Source organism: Salvia splendens, chromosome 6 (assembly GCF_004379255.2).
Source record: "Salvia splendens isolate huo1 chromosome 6, SspV2, whole genome shotgun sequence".
Taxonomy (NCBI): domain Eukaryota; kingdom Viridiplantae; phylum Streptophyta; class Magnoliopsida; order Lamiales; family Lamiaceae; genus Salvia; species Salvia splendens.
This window is the reverse complement of record NC_056037.1, coordinates 28,523,238-28,545,391: the sequence shown is the minus strand read 5'-3', so window position 1 is coordinate 28,545,391 and position 22,154 is coordinate 28,523,238. Positions and strand designations below refer to the sequence as shown.

The 22,154-nt window shown below is 39.7% G+C and overlaps 1 protein-coding gene and 1 pseudogene across 3 annotated transcripts; one reads left to right on the top strand and one right to left on the bottom strand.

Moving 5' to 3' along the window:
• Window positions 1-13,316: 13,316 nt before the first annotated feature.
• LOC121808036 lies at window positions 13,317-21,032 on the top strand (annotated as a pseudogene).
• LOC121808035 lies at window positions 16,742-19,533 on the bottom strand. 3 transcript variants are annotated; one of them, XR_006052094.1, is made up of 3 exons: window positions 18,003-19,533; window positions 17,103-17,217; window positions 16,742-17,036 (listed from the first exon to the last, which is right to left on the bottom strand). XR_006052094.1 is itself a non-coding variant. In XM_042208371.1 (3 exons), the coding sequence occupies exons 1-3, from the start codon at window positions 18,421-18,423 to the stop codon at window positions 16,807-16,809; spliced, it is 873 nt and encodes a 290-aa protein (XP_042064305.1). In that variant the 5' UTR covers window positions 18,424-19,533; the 3' UTR covers window positions 16,742-16,806. The 3 variants fall into 3 exon arrangements, 2 of the variants coding, with proteins under 2 accessions (XP_042064305.1, XP_042064303.1); XM_042208371.1 differs by having other exon boundaries at window positions 17,103-17,261; window positions 17,940-19,533; XM_042208369.1 differs by having other exon boundaries at window positions 17,103-19,533.
• Window positions 21,033-22,154: the final 1,122 nt, after the last annotated feature.

Here is a 22,154-nt window from a genome sequence, read left to right as displayed (position 1 = left end):
CAGTTGTTGAGTGTACAGGTGGAAGACACTTGAGCTTGAACTGGATTCTTATCTTGTGTAATAGTTAGACTCCTATTCTGTATTTCAATATTCAATTCCTTGTAATATCAGTCGCTTGGTTGGAGTTTGACTGAGCTCCCTTATAAAGAACAAAGAGATCTTGGTAATTAGTGAATCCGATCTAAGTCTGATCCCTACAGTTATGATAAATAATTTCAATAAAAATGACAATATAATGAGTCTGTTGACGTTATTTGTCATGGGTTAACATTAAATCTTAAAACCTAGTGATCTATATTTAGTTTGTAGTTTATAGACAAGGTCAGATCTACTTTGAATGAAAAAATGGCAATTGTCCCACCTCAATACATTTCATTTATACTACTAATTTGTTAATCAATTTAAAAAAAGTTATTTCTCTATAAATGCTCCATTTCAAACTTCTAAAATTTCTTCATATATTTTTGTCCCACTGAAATGAATTTCTAACTCCATATCCATTTATAGGAAAAATATAGGAGAGTAACTTTTGACAAAATTTGTTTACTTTTTTCGTTTATTTGATGATAAATGAAATCACCCGTCACGACACATTTGTGTAATAAATAGACTTGATAACATAAAGGAAATGGGTTAGACATTGAAAAGAAACTGAAATTTATGTAGAATTCTAAAGAAGATATATGGGCGACAATTTAATTATTTAAATATATTAGCTAAATAAAATTAGTGGATTCGAAAGCTATGACGAATCGGCCAGCAAGACATCTTAAATTGTTTAGAAATCGACTGGAAATTTCCCTCAAAAAGTAGAAAGAAATTGAGATAATGTAAATATTGTAATTACTTAAATTTTAATTGTTAACTAAGAGCCTATAACAAAGGGACAACTCATATGAAGTAAAGTTTATTATAAAATTTAAAAAAAGGTTATTATAAATTAATAGTCATTATCGATAAGGGCATTCACAATAAGAGCTTATCTCTGGAGCCAATCTCAGAGTCTATCTCCATTTTTTCATGCCACGTCAGCATGCCCATCCCAGAGCCTATTTCAGAGTCCATCTCATTTCCACATCATCACTATTTTTATATTTTACTTTTAATTATTAGTCTGAAATAATATGATATAAAATAGCAAGAAAAATAAATTAAAGACAACTCAATAAAAAATAAATTTCATTAAAAAGAAAATATCCTACATTTATAAAAAATACAGAAAAAAATAAACTAAAAATATTGATAAAAACATTAAAAATATTGTGACTAGAGAAAACTAAAACATCTCTTTTCTGTTGTAGTGCCATTTATAGGCTTGGGATATTTGTTGCTGGTAGTTGGTTCTTGGCAAGAACTTAGGACTTTTCTGTTTTCTTGTGTTCTGTTGTTGCTTCTGCTGTTGTTTGGTGATGCTCTGTGGTGCTTTGTGTTTCTGACCTCACTTCACTTGGCCACCAAGCATTGATACTGCCAAAGTGACCCCCTGCGCCCTCCAAGAGTGAGTGATTGCGAACTGGGATAGCCTTTGCTAGTGTGCTCGTGACAGTCGGGGAATTAAGGCTGGTTGTCTGTGAGAAAGTGCGTTCTAAGTGTTTGCTGAATGTCTCTGTGCTTTAAGGTGTGTAAGACTCTCTGTGTTTGTCTTGCTTCCTGTGCTCTTGTGAAAATCTTTGCAAAAATGACTCAGCCTGTTGGCGTGATCCCTTTCAATGGAAAAAATGACTTTATGATCTGGAAACAGAAAATGAAATGTGTTTTGATTCAACAAAAGGTGTTTAAGGTTGTTGATGGCTCCTTACCTGAAGATACTGCTCAGGATAAAATTGATGAGATGAATGAATTGGCTAGAGCCACTATTGTGTTAAATTTGTCTGATTCTGTGATTAGGAAGGTTGATCATATAGAATCTGCTTCTGAGATGTGGAAAAATCTTGATTCTCTGTATACTGAAACCTCTATGTCTTCTAGAATGTACCTACTTGAAAATTTGTTCAAATTTAAGCTTGACTTATCTAAAGACATTGATGACAATATTGATAGATTTCAGAAGCTTGTGCAAGACATTAAAAGGTCTGGTGATAAAACCATAGATGAATACACAAGTATAGCTCTAATGAATGCCATACCTGACTCCTATAGTGATGTTAAAGCTGTCATTAAGTATGGCATGGATTCTGCTCCTCTGGATTTAATTGTAAGCTCCTTAAAATCTAAAGAATTGGAATTAAGGGAAAGGGCTGCTGATAAGAGTGCTTTTAATAGGGCTCTAAATGTAAGAGGAAGATCTCAAACTAGAGGGGGCAAAGACTCTAATTATGTATCAGGTTCCAACTCAAATTCAAAGAAAAAGCATAGATCTAGGTCCAATAGCAGGGATCCTACATCTTTTAGAAAGTGTTTCAATTGTGGGGAAGTAGGGCACTATAAAAAGGAGTGCACTAAGCCTAAAAAGAAGAAAACCCCTAATAATGACACTCAGCTTGAAAATCTTGTCAATGTGGCCAAACATGATGCTGATAATGAATGTGTTTTCATGGTGCATGATCTGATGTATATTAATGCCTCTCCTGTGTGCCCCTTTACTTCAAATGATTGGCTTTGTGAATCAGGATGTACATATCATGTTAGTCCTTTTAAGGAGGTGTTCTCTGAGCTAAAACCTGTTATTAATACCTATGTGTCAATGGCTGATGACAAGAAATGTGAAATCCATGGAATTGACACAGTATATTTAAAATTTGACAATGGTTTTGTGCTCTGCCTGAAAAATGTGAGATATGTTCCTGATTTATGCTACAATCTGATGTCTTGCACTGCTTTAGAAGCTGCTGGCATGGGGGGAAAATGGGGGGATGGATGCATGAAAATTTGCAGAGGATCTATGTGTCTTTTCAAGGCCAAAAAGAAGTGTGGCTTGTATGTTTGTAATGTTGTGGCTCTATCATGTGAAAATGCTTATGCCAATGTGATTAAGAGTGATAAATCTATGCTGTGGCATGAGAGACTAGGACACATGAGTGAAAAAGGCTTGAATATACTGAAAAAACATGCTATGTTAACTGATTCTGATGTGCAAGGCAGCCTGCCTTTTTGTGACACCTGTGTGCTGGGTAAACAACACAGGGTTTCTTTTCCTTCTCCTGTGCCTGTTAATGTGAGCAAATGTGTTCTTGAGTACTTGCATATGGATGTGTGGGGTCCTGCCTCTGTATCTTCTCACTCTGGTTCTGTTTATTTTCTATCTATCATTGATGATTACTCTAGGAAGGTTTGGTGCTTTCTCATGAAACATAAGTATGGTGTCTTTGAGAGATTAAAAACCTAGAAAATGTTGATAGAAACTCAGACATGTAAGAAGATTAAGGCTATCAGAACTGACAATGGCCTTGAGTTCTGCAATAAATAGATTGATGACTTGTGTGCTGCTCATGGTATTAAAAGACATAAAACTGTTCCTTACACACCCCAACAAAATGGAGTGGCTGAAAGGATGAATAGAACTTTGCTTGAAAAAGTGAGATGCCTGCTTGCAAAATCTGGTTTGTCAAAAAAGTTTTGGGGTGAAGCTTTATTAACTTCTACTTATCTGATTAATAGATCCCCTTCTGTGCCTCTAAATGGTCAGTGTCCTGAGCATGTGTTTACTGGAAAAAACTTATCTCTTTCTCACCTAAGGGTGTTTGACTGTACTGCTTTTGTGCATACTAAGTCTGATAAACTTGAGCCTAGATCTAGGAAAGGTGTTTTTCTTGGATATCCTGAGGGTGTTAAGGGTTATAGAGTCTGGCTGAGAGATGAACCAGGGTTCAAGGTCATTATAAGCAGGGATGTTGTCTTTAATGAGACTGAATTCCCTTGCTTGAAATTGACCTCTGACTCATCTCTACCACCTGAGGACAGTGAACCTCTTATGGAGGAAGAGTCCTCAATACCACTCACTGATGTGGAAAATCAAGATGATGCTCCAAGTGAGGTGGAGCAGCCTTTCTGGCATACTTATCCAGCTCTTACATCTGATGACACACCCCATGAAGGAGAGTTAATTGATAATGTGCCCCAAAATGTGAATGACAATGATGTGCATGCTAGCCCTATTAGGCAGAACTCTCCTGCTCAGAATGTGTTGCATAGTCCTGCTGGTGTTCAAAATGCTATTGATAATACTGACTTGAGCAATTATGTGTTCGCTAGAGATAGGACTAGAAGGCTTAATGTTCACAAACCTGTTAGATTTGTTGGCTTGGTTGCTCTCATTAACTTGGCTTTTAATGTGTTTGAATCTGATGGGGATGAACCCCAGTCCTATAAGCAAGCTACAAAGTCTAAGTTCTGGAATAATTGGCATAAGGCAATGTTAGAGGAGATGCATTCTCTTAGAGTCAATTTTACCTGGATTCTTGTTCCTTTGCCTCCTGGTGCATCTGTGGTTGATTGCAGGTGGTTATATAAGCTAAAAAATGAGGTGGAGGGTCTTAGGTACAAGGCCAGACTAGTTGCAAAAGGGTTTACTCAACAAGAGGGGGTAGATTACACTGAAATCTTTGCTCCTGTTGTTAAATTTACTACTGTCAGATTGATGCTTGCCTTGTGTGCTCACTTTAATTGGGAGTTAAAACAGATGGATGTTAAAACTGCTTTCTTGCATGGTGATTTAGATAAACCTATCTATATGAAGCAGTCTGAAGGCTTTGTTGATCCCAAGCTCCCCAATCATGTGTGTTTGCTAAAAAATGCCTTGTATGGCTTGAAACAATCCCCTAGGCAGTAGAATATCAAGTTTAATAATTGCATGCATAAGTTAGGCTTTGTAAGAAGTACTTTTGATGCATGTTTGTATTTTAAGAATCTTGAGTCTCATGTGCCTGTGTTCTTGTTGCTCTATGTTGATGACATGCTCATTATGGGACCCTGTTTGAAGACTATCAAATCTGTGCAGTCTGCTTTAAGTGAAAACTTTGACATGAAAGACTTAGGTGATGCTCAGAAAATCTTAGGGATAAATATTTTCAGATATAGAAAGTGTTCTATCCTTGTGCTGCATCTAGAACCCTATGTGTGCAAAGTGCTTAAAAAATTTAACATGTTTGATGCAAAACCTACTTCAGTTCCCTTGGCTGCCCATTTTGTGTTGAGTAAAGATCAATGCCCTCAAACTAAATCTGATATTGATGCTATGAAGAAGGTTCCCTATGCTAATGCGATTGGCTCAGTGATGTACTTAATGGTAAGCACTCGGCCTGACATTGCCTATGCTGTGTCATGCCTAAGTAGGTACATGTCTAACCCTGGTCCTGTGCACTGGGAAGCCTTAAAGTGGCTTCTGAGATATCTGAAACAGACTGCTAAATATGGCATGTGTTATTCTAAATGTGATGAAGGTGTTACTTTAACTGGTTTTGTGGACTCTAACTATGCCAATGATAGGGATAAGAGGAAGTCAACTACCTCCTATGTGTTTACTGTCTGCAAGTCTTGTGTTAATTGGAAGTCTCAGTTGCAGCATATAGTGGCTCTTTCCACTACTGAGTCAGAATATATTGCTATCACAGAAGTAATGAAAGATGCAATCTGGTTGAAGGGAGTACTCTCTAAACTTAAGTTTGTGAAGTTATCTCCTATTGTGTTCTCTGATTCTCAGTCTGCAATTCAGTTATGTAAAAACCCTATTTTTCATGATAGGACAAAACACATTGATGTTAGATTTCATTACATTAGAGACATTGTAGAAAAATGTGAAGTATTTCTTCAAAAGGTTCACACTGATAAAAACCCTGCTGATATGGGGACAAAAAGCTTACCTGTTGAGAAACTTCTTTTCTGCATAAGGTTTTTGCATTTTGATTTAGGTTAGATGCATGTCCCGGGGATAAAGTCCTCAGTCATTTACTTGCATTGGTAAAGCAGGTATATGGCTAGAGGCAGGAAGTCCTCCTAGACTAATGGGTTTAATCCCTCTGGTGTCTGGAGGCAGCATGGTGATTCCCTAAAGGCCAGTGAACCTTGGTTGTGTTCTTTGAGGCTGAGGGGGATTGCCTTATTGGCTGTGATGAGTTTCACTTTAGCTTGTAGCACTTGCTGGTTTCTCAGAATGAAGTCCAAGGTGGAGTATGTTGAATAATTGGTGGACCTTCATTTGGGCTTGTCTATTTCCTTAGCCCATGTGATGATTGAATTGGGCTTGGCCCAATACCTACTCCTCATACTCCAGATGCCGCCATGTGTACTCTCACCCGGATCAAGGCTCTAAGCCGTTGGATGGCGATGTGTGCTTGTTATGTGAGAGGTTAGACCCTTCAGTTTCATTCACTCTTTTACATACACTCTCTCTCACTTCTCTTGCTCTCGCTCTCTCTCGCTCTCTCTCGCTCTCTCCTTCTGCTTTCTTCTCCGACGGCTTTCCGTTGGTTCTTTTGGTGATCTTGCACGGTTGAAAGTGCAAAGGATCTAGCTACAGTAACTGAGGAGGCAACCACTTCGGTTGCTGAAGTGTTGGGCGAATTAGGGTTTCATGTGTGAGGTTTTTCTGGTGAGATCGTTCTCAGAGGTGATAGATCTGGTGTTGTGGAGCCTGTTGGTGCTGGAATCTGGAGTGTGAGGTTAATCACCCAAGGATTCAGTTGTGCTCCCTTGGATCTGTGTTCTTGAGAATAGGCTGGTGCTATCGGCGAGTGTCTGAGCCGAAGCATTGTGTTTCAGTGTGTTTGCTTTGTGTTCTGTTGTGTTTACTTGTGTAACCTTGTTAGATCCGTGAGGATCGGTTTCTTGTGGTACTGACTCGGTTGTTGAGTGTACAGGTGGAAGACACTGGAGCTTGAACTGGATTCTTATCTTGTGTAATAGTTAGACTCCTATTCTGTATTTCGATATTCAATTCCTTGTAATATCAGTCGCTTGGTTGGAGTTTGACTGAGCTCCCTTATAAAGAACAAAGAGGTCTTGGTAATTAGTGAATCCGATCTAAGTCTGATCCCTACAGTTATGATAAATAATTTCAATAAAAATGACAATATAATGAGTCTGTTGACGTTATTTGTCATGGGTTAACATTAAATCTTAAAACCTAGTGATCTATATTTAGTTTGTAGTTTATAGACAAGGTCAGATCTACTAGGAATGAAAAAATGGCAATTGTCCCACCTCAATACATTTCATTTATACTACTAATTTGTTAATCAATTTAAAAAAAGTTATTTCTCTATAAATGCTCCATTTCAAACTTCTAAAATTTCTTCATATATTTTTGTCCCACTGAAATGAATTTCTAACTCCATATCCATTTATAGGAAAAATATAGGAGAGTAACTTTTGACAAAATTTGTTTACTTTTTTCGTTTATTTGATGATAAATGAAATCACCCGTCCCGACACATTTGTGTAATAAATAGACTTGATAACATAAAGGAAATGGGTTAGAAATTGAAAAGAAACTGAAATTTATGTAGAATTCTAAAGAAGATATATGGGCGACAATTTAATTATTTAAATATATTAGCTAAATAAAATTAGTGGATTCGAAAGCTATGACGAATCGGCCAGCAAGACATCTTAAATTGTTTAGAAATCGACTGGAAATTTCCCTCAAAAAGTAGAAAGAAATTGAGATAATGTAAATATTGTAATAACTTAAATTTTAATTGTTAACTAAGAGCCTATAACAAAGGGACAACTCATATGAAGTAAAGTTTATTATAAAATTTAAAAAAAGGTTATTATAAATTAATAGTCATTATCGATAAGGGCATTCACAATAAGAGCTTATCTCTGGAGCCCATCTCAGAGTCTATCTCCATTTTTTCATGCCACGTCAGCAGGCCCATCCCAGAGCCTATCTCAGAGTCCATCTCATTTCCACATCATCACTATTTTTATATTTTACTTTTAATTATTAGTCTGAAATAATATGATATAAAATAGCAAGAAAAATAAATTAAAGACAACTCAATAAAAAATAAATTTCATTAAAAAGAAAATATCCTACATTTATAAAAAATACAGAAAAAAATAAACTAAAAATATTGATAAAAACATTAAAAATATTGTGACTAGAGAAAACTAAAATGTAGAGTGAGATAAAATAAAATGGGATTAAATGTGAATAATTGGTGGGGAATGGAGTATATAAAGAGTATAAAAATGAATTAAAAGAAAAAAAAGAAGAATTGGCTGAGGCTTAATATCGGCTCAAGGGCGGAGGCTTGGGGAGGGGGAATCGCCCCTCCCCCCACAGTGGTGACCTAGGAGAGCCGATGAGGGGGGCGATAAATACGCCCTTGCTATCGGCCAGTTGCCAATGCCCTAAGATACTAATCAAATTCCTTAACTCTAAGGAAGTAAACGAGATCAATTTTGTTCTGATATCTTTGCAGCTATTCTCCAATGATAATTTTAAAAAATTGCAATTTTTAGAAGAAGTATTAGCAAATATAATAGTTACATTACGGTTATATTAAAATGTACATAGTGTTTTAATAACGGTTATATTAAAATGTATATAGTTTTAATAACGGTTATATTAAAATGTATATAGTGTTTTAATAGTACATAACTAAGACTAATTCTATATCTTAAAACGAGTGATTAAGATTAAAACTCAAAGATTTCGATAAATACTCCCTCCGTCCACCAATATAAGGCCAACTTTGACCGGTTACATATTTTAAAAATGGAGTGGAAAATGAATAAAAATAGTTAGTAGAATATGAGTCATACTTTTATAAATTGGTTTTATAATGTAATGTGAGTAAAAAATAAAGTTAATGGAATGTGAGATCCATTACCAAAATAGTAAAAAAATAAATGAGACATTTATTGGTGGACATACGAAAATAGTAAAATGTGGCGTTTATTGATGGATAGAAATAATAATAAACAAAATATCAATAAAGGATAAAAACATAAATTTGTTAAAATATACTAGCACTAGTACTCTTTTTAGTGGATTTTGTGATTTCAATATAATGTATTAGAAATATAATATAATAACATGAATATATTAATACAAGTACATGAAAATAGCAACATGATTATATGGATATTATATAATGTATTTTGTTGATATTATGATACATATGTTAAAATAGAACTGCTTGTCGACAATATAAAAAATTAAAATAAATAGTATAATCAAATTTCACCATCCGAACCTATGCAATTGAAAATTGATTAGAATTTTTAAAAAATTATCTTTAATTTGATATCTCCTCTCGTCTCATAGAAATAGGCTCACTTTTCTTTTTTGTTAGTCTCGTAGAAATAATCTATATCAATTTATGAAAATCTTTTCTCCTTCTCTTTTATTTTATGATTTATGAATCCCATGTGTCATCCAAATGGTCTATATTTATGGGACGAAGATAGTACTTATATTTTTTGAGAATTTTTTAAACTTGAGAGTGTTATGTATTTTTAAAATTTTGAGATAATTTGAGCACAAAGAGATTAGTTTGAACTATATCATGTATAAAAATTAACATTATTATTTTTTAAATTTATTTAATAATTTTGAAATATGAAATACAATCATTTTGTATCCTTTTAACTACTAGATCGCCAAATTTAATGTCTAAGAATTATTTTATCACACGTCAGTTACTTGGTTGGGCCTACGTAAACTTAGTTGGACCAATACTTTATGGATTCCAGTTTAAGGAGTCAAAAGGAAAATAATTGAAGGGTTGAAACTTCATTTTCATTATTTTCTCTTCCTTGGATTGAACTTTACAATCATGAAACATATTTTTTTTTATCACGTAGTATGCTATTAGCATATGTGTTTAAATTTGATAAATCTTATTGCATCCCCATCCGTGCTCTTGCCAACGAGCACGGATGTGAGCCCAGATCCATTTTTACTCACTGTTCTTAGATAAGAGCACAACACCCACATCCGTGCTTTTCTGCAAGGACAAGCTTAAGGGTCCCACCATTCTATTATTCAATTTAAATAAAAACATTTCTACAAAATTAAAATACATTAAGAGCATCCACAACGGCGAACACACGCTCGTCCGTCCGTCCGTGCCAGCGGCGCGACACCGCTGTTCGCCGCTGCGCTCTTGCCTCTGGCACGGCGCTGCTCGATGCATCGGGCACGTCCGTGCCAGCAAGCAGCATACGTGGCAGCTTCCTATTGCCTTTGGCAATTTAATTTTTTTTTTAAAAAATTGGATTTTAATTAAAAAATCCGATTAAAAAAAAATCCAACTTCCCAAAAAATTATATCATTTTTCTACCCACTTTTAATTTATTTTTCAATTTTTTCTCCAAAAATACACATTTTCATCTATAAATACCCACACTTCCACACCAAAAAATTCACACCAAACTACACAATGCTTATCTACATTTTCTCATTTCCATTCTCAATTCTCAATCTTTCTTCCACTCTTACAACAACACAATGTCCGGCTCCGGCGATCAACCATCCGGCTCCCACGGTTGGAACCCCGATTGGTTCGGTTCACAATCGTTTCCTAGTCCGGAAACAGAATATTCGGCCCCTCCTCAAACCCAAGGTTCGCAAGTTCCGGGTGGCTACCCGCCTTACCCGATCGAAGACCAAGATGCTCCCGAAGGGCAATACGGGTGGACACCCGAGCCATCCGTGCCTAGAGCGGGAGGGAGCGGCCCCTCTCAAACTCCTCATCTTCCTACTCGCGGTGTCCGCACCCCGTACACTCCGGGGGAGATGGAGCAATTGTTCAAAGCGTTCTTGTCAATCTCCGAAGATCCGGAGGTTGGCACGAACCAATCCGGAGACCATTATTGGTGGCGCATCTGTCGCTGGAACAATCGAGTGCGATGAGAGTATGGTGCGCAACGCCATATACAGAGCCAACGAAGAAATCCAAAATTTCCAGGGGTATTACCTCTAGGAAGAGCGGTTGGCGGGGAGCGGCCGGAGCGAGGTCAACATCATCAGTGCCGCGTTGGCGACCTACCAATCCATCAACTACAAGCCGTTCAAGTACCTCAACATTTGGCAGGAGACTCGGTCGCATCCGAAGTATAAGGGGGGCGTATCATCCTCCTCTAGCTCCTCCTCGAAACGGTCGAGGTCGGTATCCCTATCCGATGCCGGCTCCGAACATGTGGCTAGCCAACTTGCCGGAGCTAACTTGGGTAGCCCCAAAGCCGGCCCGAGCGGTTCCCAACGCCGGCCGCAAGGAAGGAAGAAGGCGGCTGCCAACCTCCATCGCGCCGCGACTCCATCCGCCCCCGCTCCCTATGTGCCACCTCAACCCCAACCAACTCGTTGTGGGGGATTTTGGCCCAACTCAATTTGGACGATAGGTCAAATATGACCCCCGAGCAACTTCGGTCGCATGTGGCGATTATACGGGGTCTCCAAAGAACGTTGGGGGTAGAGACGGATGAATAGACTTCCACGGGGGTATTTTTAGGCTTAATTATGTAATTTTTATTTTTTAGGAGTTTAATTATGTAATTTTTAATTTTTATGATTTTAATTATGTAAATTTTATTTTTTTTATAATTTGTAATATTATTTCGGGTAATTTTAATGTATTTTAATTTTGTGGAAATGTTTTTATTTAAATTGAATAATAGAATGGTGGGACCTTTGTGCTTGTACTTGCGGAAGAGCACGGATGTGAGTGTTGTGCTCTTGCCTAAGAGCAGTGAGTAAAAGTGGGGTCGTGCCCACATCCGTGCTCGTTGTCAAGAGTACGGATGTGGATGCTCTAAAAATATCCGGAATACTATTACAAATTACAAAAAAATTAAAAATTACATAATTAAAATTACTAAAATCTAGTTGGTCGAGGAGGAGGGACGGGGGTATTCGCGGTGACATAGGCTTCATAGGCGACACGATATTGTTCATAGTATTTTTGTTCTTCGCGCTCTGCTTCCGCAATGAGATTGGTGAAATCCATCCGCAATGAGAGATGATTTGATGTGAAAAATGGATGATAAATGTGTGTATTTATAGATGATTTTGGGAATAAAAAAATAAAAAAATTCTAGAAAAACGGTAAAAAAACGGCCATATTTTTGGGAATCTGAAAATATATATTTTTTAATTTTTGGTATTATTTTCGATTTAAAAAAAAAATTTCCAACGGAAATGCCGTTGGCCAATTAGAACGCGCCACGTCAGCTGCTCGCTGGCACGGATGTGCTCGATGCATCGAGCAGCGCTGCGCCAGCGGCGAGTAGGCGGTGCCGCGCCACTGGCACGGACGGACGGGTGTCCACTCACCGCTGCGGATGCTCTTAGTAAGTTAGGACTGGGTCGATACGATATACCGTATCGAAAATGTTATACCGTATATTGAATCGAAAATATCGGTATGAAAGAATATCATACCGTTACCGTATCGAAAGTTTCGGTATACCAAACTTTCGGCACATATTATATCAATATCGTTACTGTACCGATATTTCAGTATATCGTATTGAACTTCAGTATACCGTTTTGAAAGGTATACCAAACGAAATATCGTACTGTTTAAAATACCTTTATACTGGAAAATATAATTTCAACACGTATTTGTTTTCAATATATTTCAGTATATACGGTATATACTGATAATTCAATAATATTGATTTGCAATATATTTCGGTATACCGATAATATCAATATATATTGTATATTCGATATACAACGATATACCGTGGTATAAGAAAATTCATATCGTTATCATATCGAAACTTACGATACAGTATCGTATCGTACCAAAAATTACGGTATACTAAAAATTCGATAAATATTTGGTACTATTTTCTAGTACGATACGAGTGATATACCATTTTTTCTGTATTTTTACCCATTCCTAAATAAGTTATCTATGTGTAATCATTACCCATTTAAGTTATTTTAAAGAATATTATGCTAAGAGACCTCATCCTATAAAAATAGAGATTTTTGGGACATTACAGATTATAATGTAAAATTAATAGAACGTAAATTTTATTTTTAATAAAATATCAATATTAATATAAAAATTTGTACTACTACAAAATAATGTCTTTGTTATTCGAAGGAAATATTGACATTTCTCTTCCATTTATAAATGCACGTTCTCTAGTTTCCATTATTGGTCAAGAAACAAAACAATTACTACTATAAAATTTTGAGTGGAGAAATAATTAACATTTCCCGAAATCCAGATGATTAGATTATATTCTAAAATATTAGTAGTAAGGGTTCAGTAAAAACGTCGGCAAATCTGGTTGAACACCCAACCCAACCCAACCCAACCCAACCTCGGTGGTGAGTCTCTTGACCTTTTTCCATCCCCTCCCTCTTCAGTTAATCCCACTCCAAACCTCCTCAGCATTCATTTGCTCCGATGGTTCCCTCCGATTCCCAAACCGTGAAAAAGCCCCCCAAACTCATCAACTCCACTCTCCATTCCATCAAGATCCACTTCTCCTCCCACCCCCGTTTCTGGCTCTTCATCGCCTTCCTCTGGGCCCAAGCCCTCATCATCTCCATCGCCCGCACTCCCCCCCTCTGCTTCCCCTCCCCCTCCCCCTCCCCCTCCCCCCGCTACATTCCCATCCACTCCAATTCCACCACCACCACCACCCTCCCTGATCCCCCCCCCTACACCGACGATTGCCCCTCCGGCCGCGTCTTCTCCTACGACCTCCCCCCCTCCTTCAATCTCGACCTCGTCCTCCCCAATTGCACCGATCTCAACTTCTGGAATTGGGAATGCGGCATCATCTCCAACCACGGCTACGGCCGCGCCGCCTCCGAGCTCCGCCGCACCCTCCCGGGCGACCTCCACCGATCCTGGTACCACACCAATCCATTCTCCCTCGAGCTCCTTTCCACCACCGCATCCTCAAACACAACTGCCGAACCCCAGATCCAGATCTCGCCACCGCCTTCTACATCCCCTTCTACGTGGGCTAAATTCCAAGAAGGGACGTCATGGCAAGAAGTATCCGCCATTTGGACCCTGAAAATAAAAGTTTCCAAACATGGTAGAGACGCGAGAAGCTCTCGCGTGTTTTAACTAAACACGCTTGAAGCTCTCGCGTGTTTTAAAACTTTAGACGCATTAGGTTGATGCGTGTTTAAAGTGAAACACACATATTCCTCTCGCGTGTTTAAAGTGAAACACGCGACACGCTCTCGCGTGTCTCCCTTTGTTCATATTCGTCCAGAAGGCAGAAACTCACAGAACACGCGAAGCAGCAGCGAAAAATCGGCGAAATTCTTCCCAACCAGCGAAATTCGAAGCCTAATCCAATATTTAGCTCTCCCATTCCAATTTGAAGTGTTGTTAGGTAACTTTCAACCCTTATTTTCTATTTTTATTGGTATATTTTAGGTGGGTATAATAGTTAGGGTTCATGGGCTAGAAAGTATTTTGTTGAATTTGGTTGAATTTGTTGTTGAATTATTCAATTTGGTTGATTTTATCTTTGAATTGGTTGTAGTTGATGTTGAATTATTCAATTTGGTTGATGTTTTGTTGAAGTGTTGAAACCGGTTGAATAAGGTGTTACTTTGTTGAATTTGGTGTTATTTTGTTGCATTTGGTGTTAATTTGGTGAATGTGATTGATATTTTGTTGAATTATTGAATTTGGTTTTGAATTATTGAACTTGGTTTTGAATTATTGAATTTGGTTGAATTATTGTTGAATTATTGAATATGGTTGAATATGGTGTTAATTTGTTGAATTTGATGTTGATTTGTTGAATTTGATGTTAATTTGTTGAATTTGGTTGAATTTATTAAGTTAAATTTTTTTATAAAATTTGGTTTATAATTAAACATGTTTAATTTTGATTATATTAGGATGTCACGATATGGACCCGAAGATCCTTCTGTTTTGCATTATCAGCACAGTCATATATCACGCAAGGCGTGGGCAGGCCAGGAAACAACCTCTTTCAATATTCGGCGCTTTGAGGGACATTTCTGGGAAATCGATAATCATCACAGACGCGTGATTGATTATGTATGTAGATTTGGTTTAGGTGGAGTTCTTTTCTGTGGTAAGGCTCTGGATGTAGATCATGCGTTGATCACAGCTTTGATTGAGCGTTGGAGGCCAGAGACACATACATTCCATCTTCCCGTAGGGGAAACAACCATTACATTACAAGACGTTCAAGTATTATGGGCTTTACGTGTAGATGGAGTACCCTTCACAGGAAATGGGATTTGTGAATCTGGGTGGAGGGGTTTATGTGAAGAGCTCTTGGGCTTCTATCCCCTTCAAAGCGAGATGAAGGAAAACGGTATCTTGGCATCCGCGCTAATACATAGGATGACGATTGAACCGTTAGGAGATGGTCTCGAAGACGAAGCCTACATTCAACGGGCACGTATGATTGTGCTTGTGCTATTGGGAGGGTTGATCTTACCCGACGACTCAGGGTGTAAGATACCTCTCATGTGGTTGACCCAATCGTCGTGGAAAGGCTAAAACGAACTGGGCTGTGCAGAACAATGCCTACATCCAACATTGGAAGAGAAGGTCGGAGTTCGTTACTAATGATTACATGGAGCCTCTCGCAGACCACGTGCAGGTGATGAGAACTCGACAATACATGGAGTGGTATTTTAAAATTACCATTACATATATCACGCAGCCGGGTAGACTTCCAGAAGTAGGGATGGACACTGTTGCATCATCATCTACACTCAAAGTAAGTATTGTATTTGTATAGTTGTTGTTTCATTTTAAAAGTATGTATGTTATTAAATATGCGCGTTTTATTTGTTACAGGCGGAGACATTGGCACGTGTATTTCATATGTCGCGCGGTTTTGACCCAGCAGACGCCGTACGCTTGTTGCATGAGATTAACAGTCTTGCTCTTAACTGCCTCACCGAGTGCGGTGAGAGTGAACGCGCGGTCATACCTTCCACACAGCGCACTGATGTGGATATGTCCCGGGGGTTTATCCGAAGAGCTCGCGGTATTGGTCAGAGAGGTATCCGAACAGGCGGGCATGGTTATTCACGGCATTTCAAAATGTCCCAAGACATGCCAGGGTCATCACAAGCAGCAAATGAAGAAAATATTAATTCAGACGACAACATAGATTTGGATACACTCATCGACAATTTTGCTGGTGAGCCCGAAATGCAAAATCCGCCAGCACCAGATCCCTCTAGTTGGTTTCCTACTTGGTCAGACGCGCCACAGTCTAGTTGGGTGACTCCATTAGACAGAGTTGGGCTACCATGGAATCCTACTACACAGGATTCATTCTTTTCGGATGTACATATCGTGCACTCTCCGACAAATGATGATGATGATGATGATGATGATGATGATGCTGATGATGATGATGATGATGATGATGATGATGATGCTGATGTTGCTCCTAGGAGTAGTGCCTACATAGAGCGCCCCACGAGGAGAGAGCATATTGACCCTCCTAGGAGTAGTGTTCAACTTGATCGGCCTAGTAGCAGTTCACATACATCCCGTCCCAATAAGGAACGCTCCAGACCAAGTTTGTCTCAGACAATTTTGGGTATGTTCCCACGTAGAAGGTCTAGCCGTGACAACAGAGGAAAAGGCCCGAGTAAATATACACCTTCGTCATTTAAGTAGAATATCATCATTAGATGTATTGACTATTTATTACAGGTGGATTGATTTGAGCTGTACTGTTGACTTTTTATATGTTGATTGATTTGAGATGTACTGTTTGTTTATTACAGGTGGATTGATCAATAAATAAAGTAAACTCTGTCGAAATTTTTTTAAACAATATTACTTAAGAATGTCATGTCGGTTTTAAACTTGGTTCAAACACATAATAAAATTCAACCCTCAATCACGAGTCTCAAACATAATTTAACTACACAACACGTCCTAAAGTGCACTTTCTTCTATTATGGCCGGTCTTTCCACAAAGGCGGCATCGAGGAGGAGCTCTTGGCGCATCTTCTTCGCGCTCATCCATTTGGTTGTGTATCCTGCTTCTGTTGTACCGCCCACGTGAACGAGGCAGTAGCCGTGCTGGTGAACATTCCAGTGTCCATTCAGGTTCATACCAATAATCTTGGTGTCTCAGTGGACGGAACGCAGCTGCATAAAAGTGCATTTGTAAGACATGAAAAAAATGTAAGAATAAAAAGTATCTAAACAACATACCTGCGTACTGGTGAATCCAAACATCTGTGTGGTATCGTGTATCAACATGACTAAAGATGTCATCACTGCGTTCTCTCAGCACCGCAACAGCGTGAGAGCAAGGCATTCTCCAGGTCTGCCACTTTCCACATGAGCATCTCTTTTCACGGTAATCCACAACATGTATATTATGGCCTCTACCCGGACCTCTGTGATAGGTTAGCACATCATAAGTTCCACGTGCTGTGCTTGTAGTCCTAACATGATGACGTCTCCCTCGGCGGTCATTCTTCTGAAATAACTCCCAAGCCCACGGTGTCAAAGGCGTCTGACATTGTTTGGCTAGAGTCGTTCGGTTAACAAACCAATTGATGGTCCGCCAGAATGTAATATCAATGATAGCTCTAATTGGGAGTTCCCTCGCAGATAACAACACATTATTATAACACTCGGCCATGTTAGTAGATGTCTCACCCCATCGACGAAATTCATCGTGTGCCATAGTGCACTGCGATCTATCTATGGTGGTTTCGAGGTACCTCAGAGCTTCTGGACTCACCTTTTCTAATTCACGCCTTGCAGTCCAATATCTCCGCTCCTCAATTACTTCACCCATTATCCATACCCATTTCTTCACTCCGGGGCCTTTGTGTCTTTGTAACACATTCGATCTAACGTGAATTAAACAGAATCGATGATAACCAACTGGTGCCTCTTTCCACACATCAACCTTCATGGCATTTATAATGCCTTGATGTCTGTCACTTATTATGCACACTTCCTGGTCATGCTTTATAATATGCACTCTCACAAGATTCAAAAACCAACTCCAACTCTTGTTTGTTTCTTCATCAACAATAGCAAAAGCAACAGGCAAACAGTTCTTATTTGCATCGTAACCTACTGCAGCAAGTAATTTACCTTTCAATCTTCCACGCAGGTGAGTCCCATCAACTGATAAGACCGGCTTTGCTACTTGGAACGCCTCTATTGCTGGCCTAAATGCCCAAAATACGTAGCGGAACACCTTTGTATTACCTTGACTCAATACAGGGTCATGCAACCACTCAACGATTGTCCCCGGATTTTGAGTTTGCAACTCAGTCAGGTAGCTGGGGAGTTGTCTGAAGGATCCCTCCCACCCACCATATACAAGCTCAATAGCTTTTCGGCGAGCGTACCATGCTTTCTTGTAGCTGATTTTCACGTGAAATTTATCTTTGATATATGTACGTATTGCAGAAGGCCTGAATTCAGCATCGTTTTCAATTTGACTTCGAATACAGAGAGCAATCATGGATGATGTAAGATTAACATGTTCACTTGGATCGTGATCTCCCATGCAGCAATGACGATCAACCCATGAGTTGATAGACCAGCTACCATCACGTTTCTTAAACGCTGCTTTAACCTCCCAATTACATGGGTAGCGTTGCCCAAGGTCCTTGCCTCATACATCCGACCTGTTCCCACATGCCATAATGTGATAGCAGTTTTCAACTGCAATTTGCTATCAAATTTTGTTCCCACATCTATATGTCTCGGATTATCCTCATCCCAATACCACATATCTTCTTCAACCAATCCATGGTCTTCTGAAAAGTAACCTCGGCTGCCTTCACATGGTAATGAGGGAAAAAATAGTAACCCTTCAGGCACATAGTCGGGAACAGATTGCTCCCCACGAACAGATGGTTGTACATAATTCTCAACCATCATATCAAGTGTCTCGTCGTTTGTAGGATCTTCACATGATTCTGCACTATAATCAAGATCACTTGGTTGAGAACCATCGGAACCATCACAATCAGAGCCATCTGCACCATCAACATTATCTGCACCATCACAATTATCAGAACCATCTGAACCATCATAACCATCACATGTCACATTTGGTACATCTAGTGGTTCATCAACCTCCCTCCCAGATGTGTTGAATTCAAAGCTATGATATTCATCATCCCTCCTAGACGTTCCAACATCATGATGAGTGATAGGTGGTTCAAATTGCAACGCAGTGGTAACAGGAGTATATTCAATAAAAAGTTCAATTTGACGTGGATTTTCAGCAAACATATACTCCAACAAATTAGCATCCACTGGTGTAGCTATATAATTCACCACTCCACTAAAAACCACAGGATGCCTCCATGTTAAATCAATCGTATGTGCATCCAACTCAATTCTAATTTTTTCACATATCATTGAAACAAGCTGATAATAAGATATCTTTTCATTCAATATAATGAATGATTTTGCACGAGGGGGATCATAAGCAACACCCAAACCTGGGAGCTGAATAATTTTCCCATCCCAATATAAACTCACAAACACCATTAAACCTGCAAAATAAGTACGACATAACATCATATACTATAAATTCAACATACTTAAAACCGAAAATTCAATACCAATTTCAATGCCATAAACCCTAAATCTATACCTAACTAACATATAGCAATGATAATTGATATTAATAGTCAAAAATTACCTAACACCACTTCAAATAGGAATTAGAGCATTAAAATATCGGATTCACTTCGATTTTCGCCGGCTAGAGACGTTAGCCGTCGCTCAGAGTGAGAGAATGAGCGAGCTGGAAGTGAAGTCGCGAGTGGAAAGTGAGGTCTTTGCCGTCTGGGCTGGAATTTGTGTTCGAACGAAACACGCGAGAACGTGTCGCGTGTTTAGTTAAACACGCGATTTCCTGATGCGTGTTACATATACACGCGATAGCCTGATGCGTGTTTAATTAAACACGCGAGAGCTTCAAGCGTGTTTAGTTAAAACACGCGAGAGCTTCTCGCGTCTCTACCATGTTTGGAAACTTTTATTTTCAGGGTCCAAATGGCGGATACATTTTGCCATGACGTCCCTTCATGGAATTTTGCCCTTCTACGCGGGGCTCGCCGTGGGGAAGCACCTATGGGGAAACGACACGTCAGCGAGGGATCGTCACTGCAAAATGATGCTGACGTGGATCAAATCGCAGCCCTACTGGAAAAAAATGAACGGCTCCGATCACTTCATGACCATCTCCCGCATCACTTGGGATTTCCGCCGATTAACCGATCCGGGAAAATCCTGGGGCTCCAGCTTCCTCAACATGCTGTCGATGCAGAAAGTGATCCGATTCATCGTCGAGAAGTATCCCGGCGACGACATGGACCTCAGCGTGCCCTATCCCACCGGATTCCACCCCAAAACAACGGAGAGTTTGATCCAATGGCAGGGCTTCGTGCGCGATTACAATCGAAGGAAGCTCTTCTCCTTCATCGCCACCGGCGACAAAAATTGGGGGAAAAACGACCTCCGCCGCCTGCTATCCGATTACTGCCGCCGCGAATCGGGATCCTGCCTCTCCGTGGACTGCAGCGTGAGCGATTGCGTGAAGAATTCGTCGTCAACGCTGATTCCGCTTCTGGAATCGGAGTTCTGCCTGCAGCCGAAGGGGGAGAGCTACACGAGCAAGGCGGTTTTCGAGTGCCTGGTGGCTGGCTCGGTCCCGGTGTTCTTCGTGAAGACGTCGTACGAGCAGTATGAGTGGTTTTTGCCCGGGGAGCCAGAGAGTTACTCGGTTTTTATAGAGGAGGAGGAGGTGAGGAACGGGACAGTGGCGGTGAAGGAGGTGCTGCAGAGGTACAGCAAGGAGGAGATTCGGAAGAAGAGGGAGAGAGTGATCGAGACGATTCCGAGGATTATCTATTTGAAACCGAATGCAGGGATCAAGAGCTTTAAGGATGCTTTTGATATTGCTTTTGATGGGGCTATGGAGAGGATTAAAGAGGAAAAGGAATGGGCTGATTTCTTGCGCTGAAGATTGGAGAGAGATGAGTTGTTTTTTTTTTGTGTTTTCTTACTTGTGTCTACAAAGAAGAAGATGAGCTTGTTGAGTTATTAGGGAAAGTAACAGAAATGTGTACAATGTAATGTGATAGATTTTTTTGGGGGTTGTTGGGGGAGGGCTGGAGCAACAGCAGCCCCCTCAAAACACAAGCTGAGGTTGCTTATTGGTGTCTGTTTATTGCATGGATTCAACATAAAATTTGCCAGTTTGAATCTTTACCAGTAAGAGATTAATACTCCTATTTGATAGGTAACATTAGGAGCTTGTTTTCTTTAGATCATCCACATTAGGGTGGAAACTTCCTTCCGCCCCGCCACTTTTTTTGTCCACAGCCATTTCTGATTTGTCTGCGGCTACAAAAAAGTTTCCGCAGTAATAGTGGACACTTTTTTTAACCACATTTTACTTTATTTTATTTTTTGTATATTTTAATTCAATTAAAATTAAAATTAAAATTATCGAAATGTAAATAATTAGAAAACGAGATAATACTAAAATTAAAAAAAGTATTGAGACCAAATATTCGTTGTATTATGGAAACATGAAAATTATACAACGAACATTTAAAAATAAATAAATAAAAACACAGCCACCGTCTACTCGGTGGCTAAGTCGGAATCCGCCGCCTTTTCTCCACCGCTTCCGCCTCCGTCGCCCACCGCCCCCGCCGCCGTTGCCCCAGACAACCCCAGTTGATCCTTGATCCTACACATGAGTGCGTAGTATATATTCTTGGTGATCGGGTCGGTTGCGGTCTCGTAGAAACGACAGTTCTCTTGCAGTTGTTTCATCAACTGCACATTCAGGTTCCTCTGCAAGACCTCGTGGGGACCAGTGCCCACAGAGTGCGATCAAGAAGCGGGCTGCGAGATGCCCGATCCAGACGTGGCCGACGAGAGGCGGGAGGAACCTGCAGCCACTCTAGCGTTCCGGATAGATGCACGTTGGCCCGGAGGGCGTGGGCGCCTAGTGTGTGTAGCGGAGGGCTCCTCCGTTTGGGCGTCTTTGAGGTCGATTGATTGTGAGCCGCTGCGGCTGCTGTAGTCCCCGGCTCTGTTGTGTCTAGTTCACTTCGCCCCAGGAGCTGCTGCCCGCTCCTCCGCACAGATGGCCTTGAATTTCGGGCAGTTCTCGAGAACGAGAACTTAGGAAAGCCTTCAGTGTTGAATTGGGACATAGACAACACCTTCATGTCGGCTTCGCTGTGGCCACTCTCAGCAGTGAGC

What these genes read in the sequence shown, in the direction of transcription:
- LOC121808035 (XM_042208369.1), bottom strand. Translation starts at nt 18,423, where the DNA reads ATGGGAGATCACGATCCAAGTGAACATGTTAATCTTACATCATCCATG. An exon ending in TTGGATTCACCAGTACGCAG is followed by an intron (nt 17,037 to 17,102) that starts GTATGTTGTTTA and finishes ACTTTTATGCAG; the next exon opens with CTGCGTTCCGTCCACTGAGA.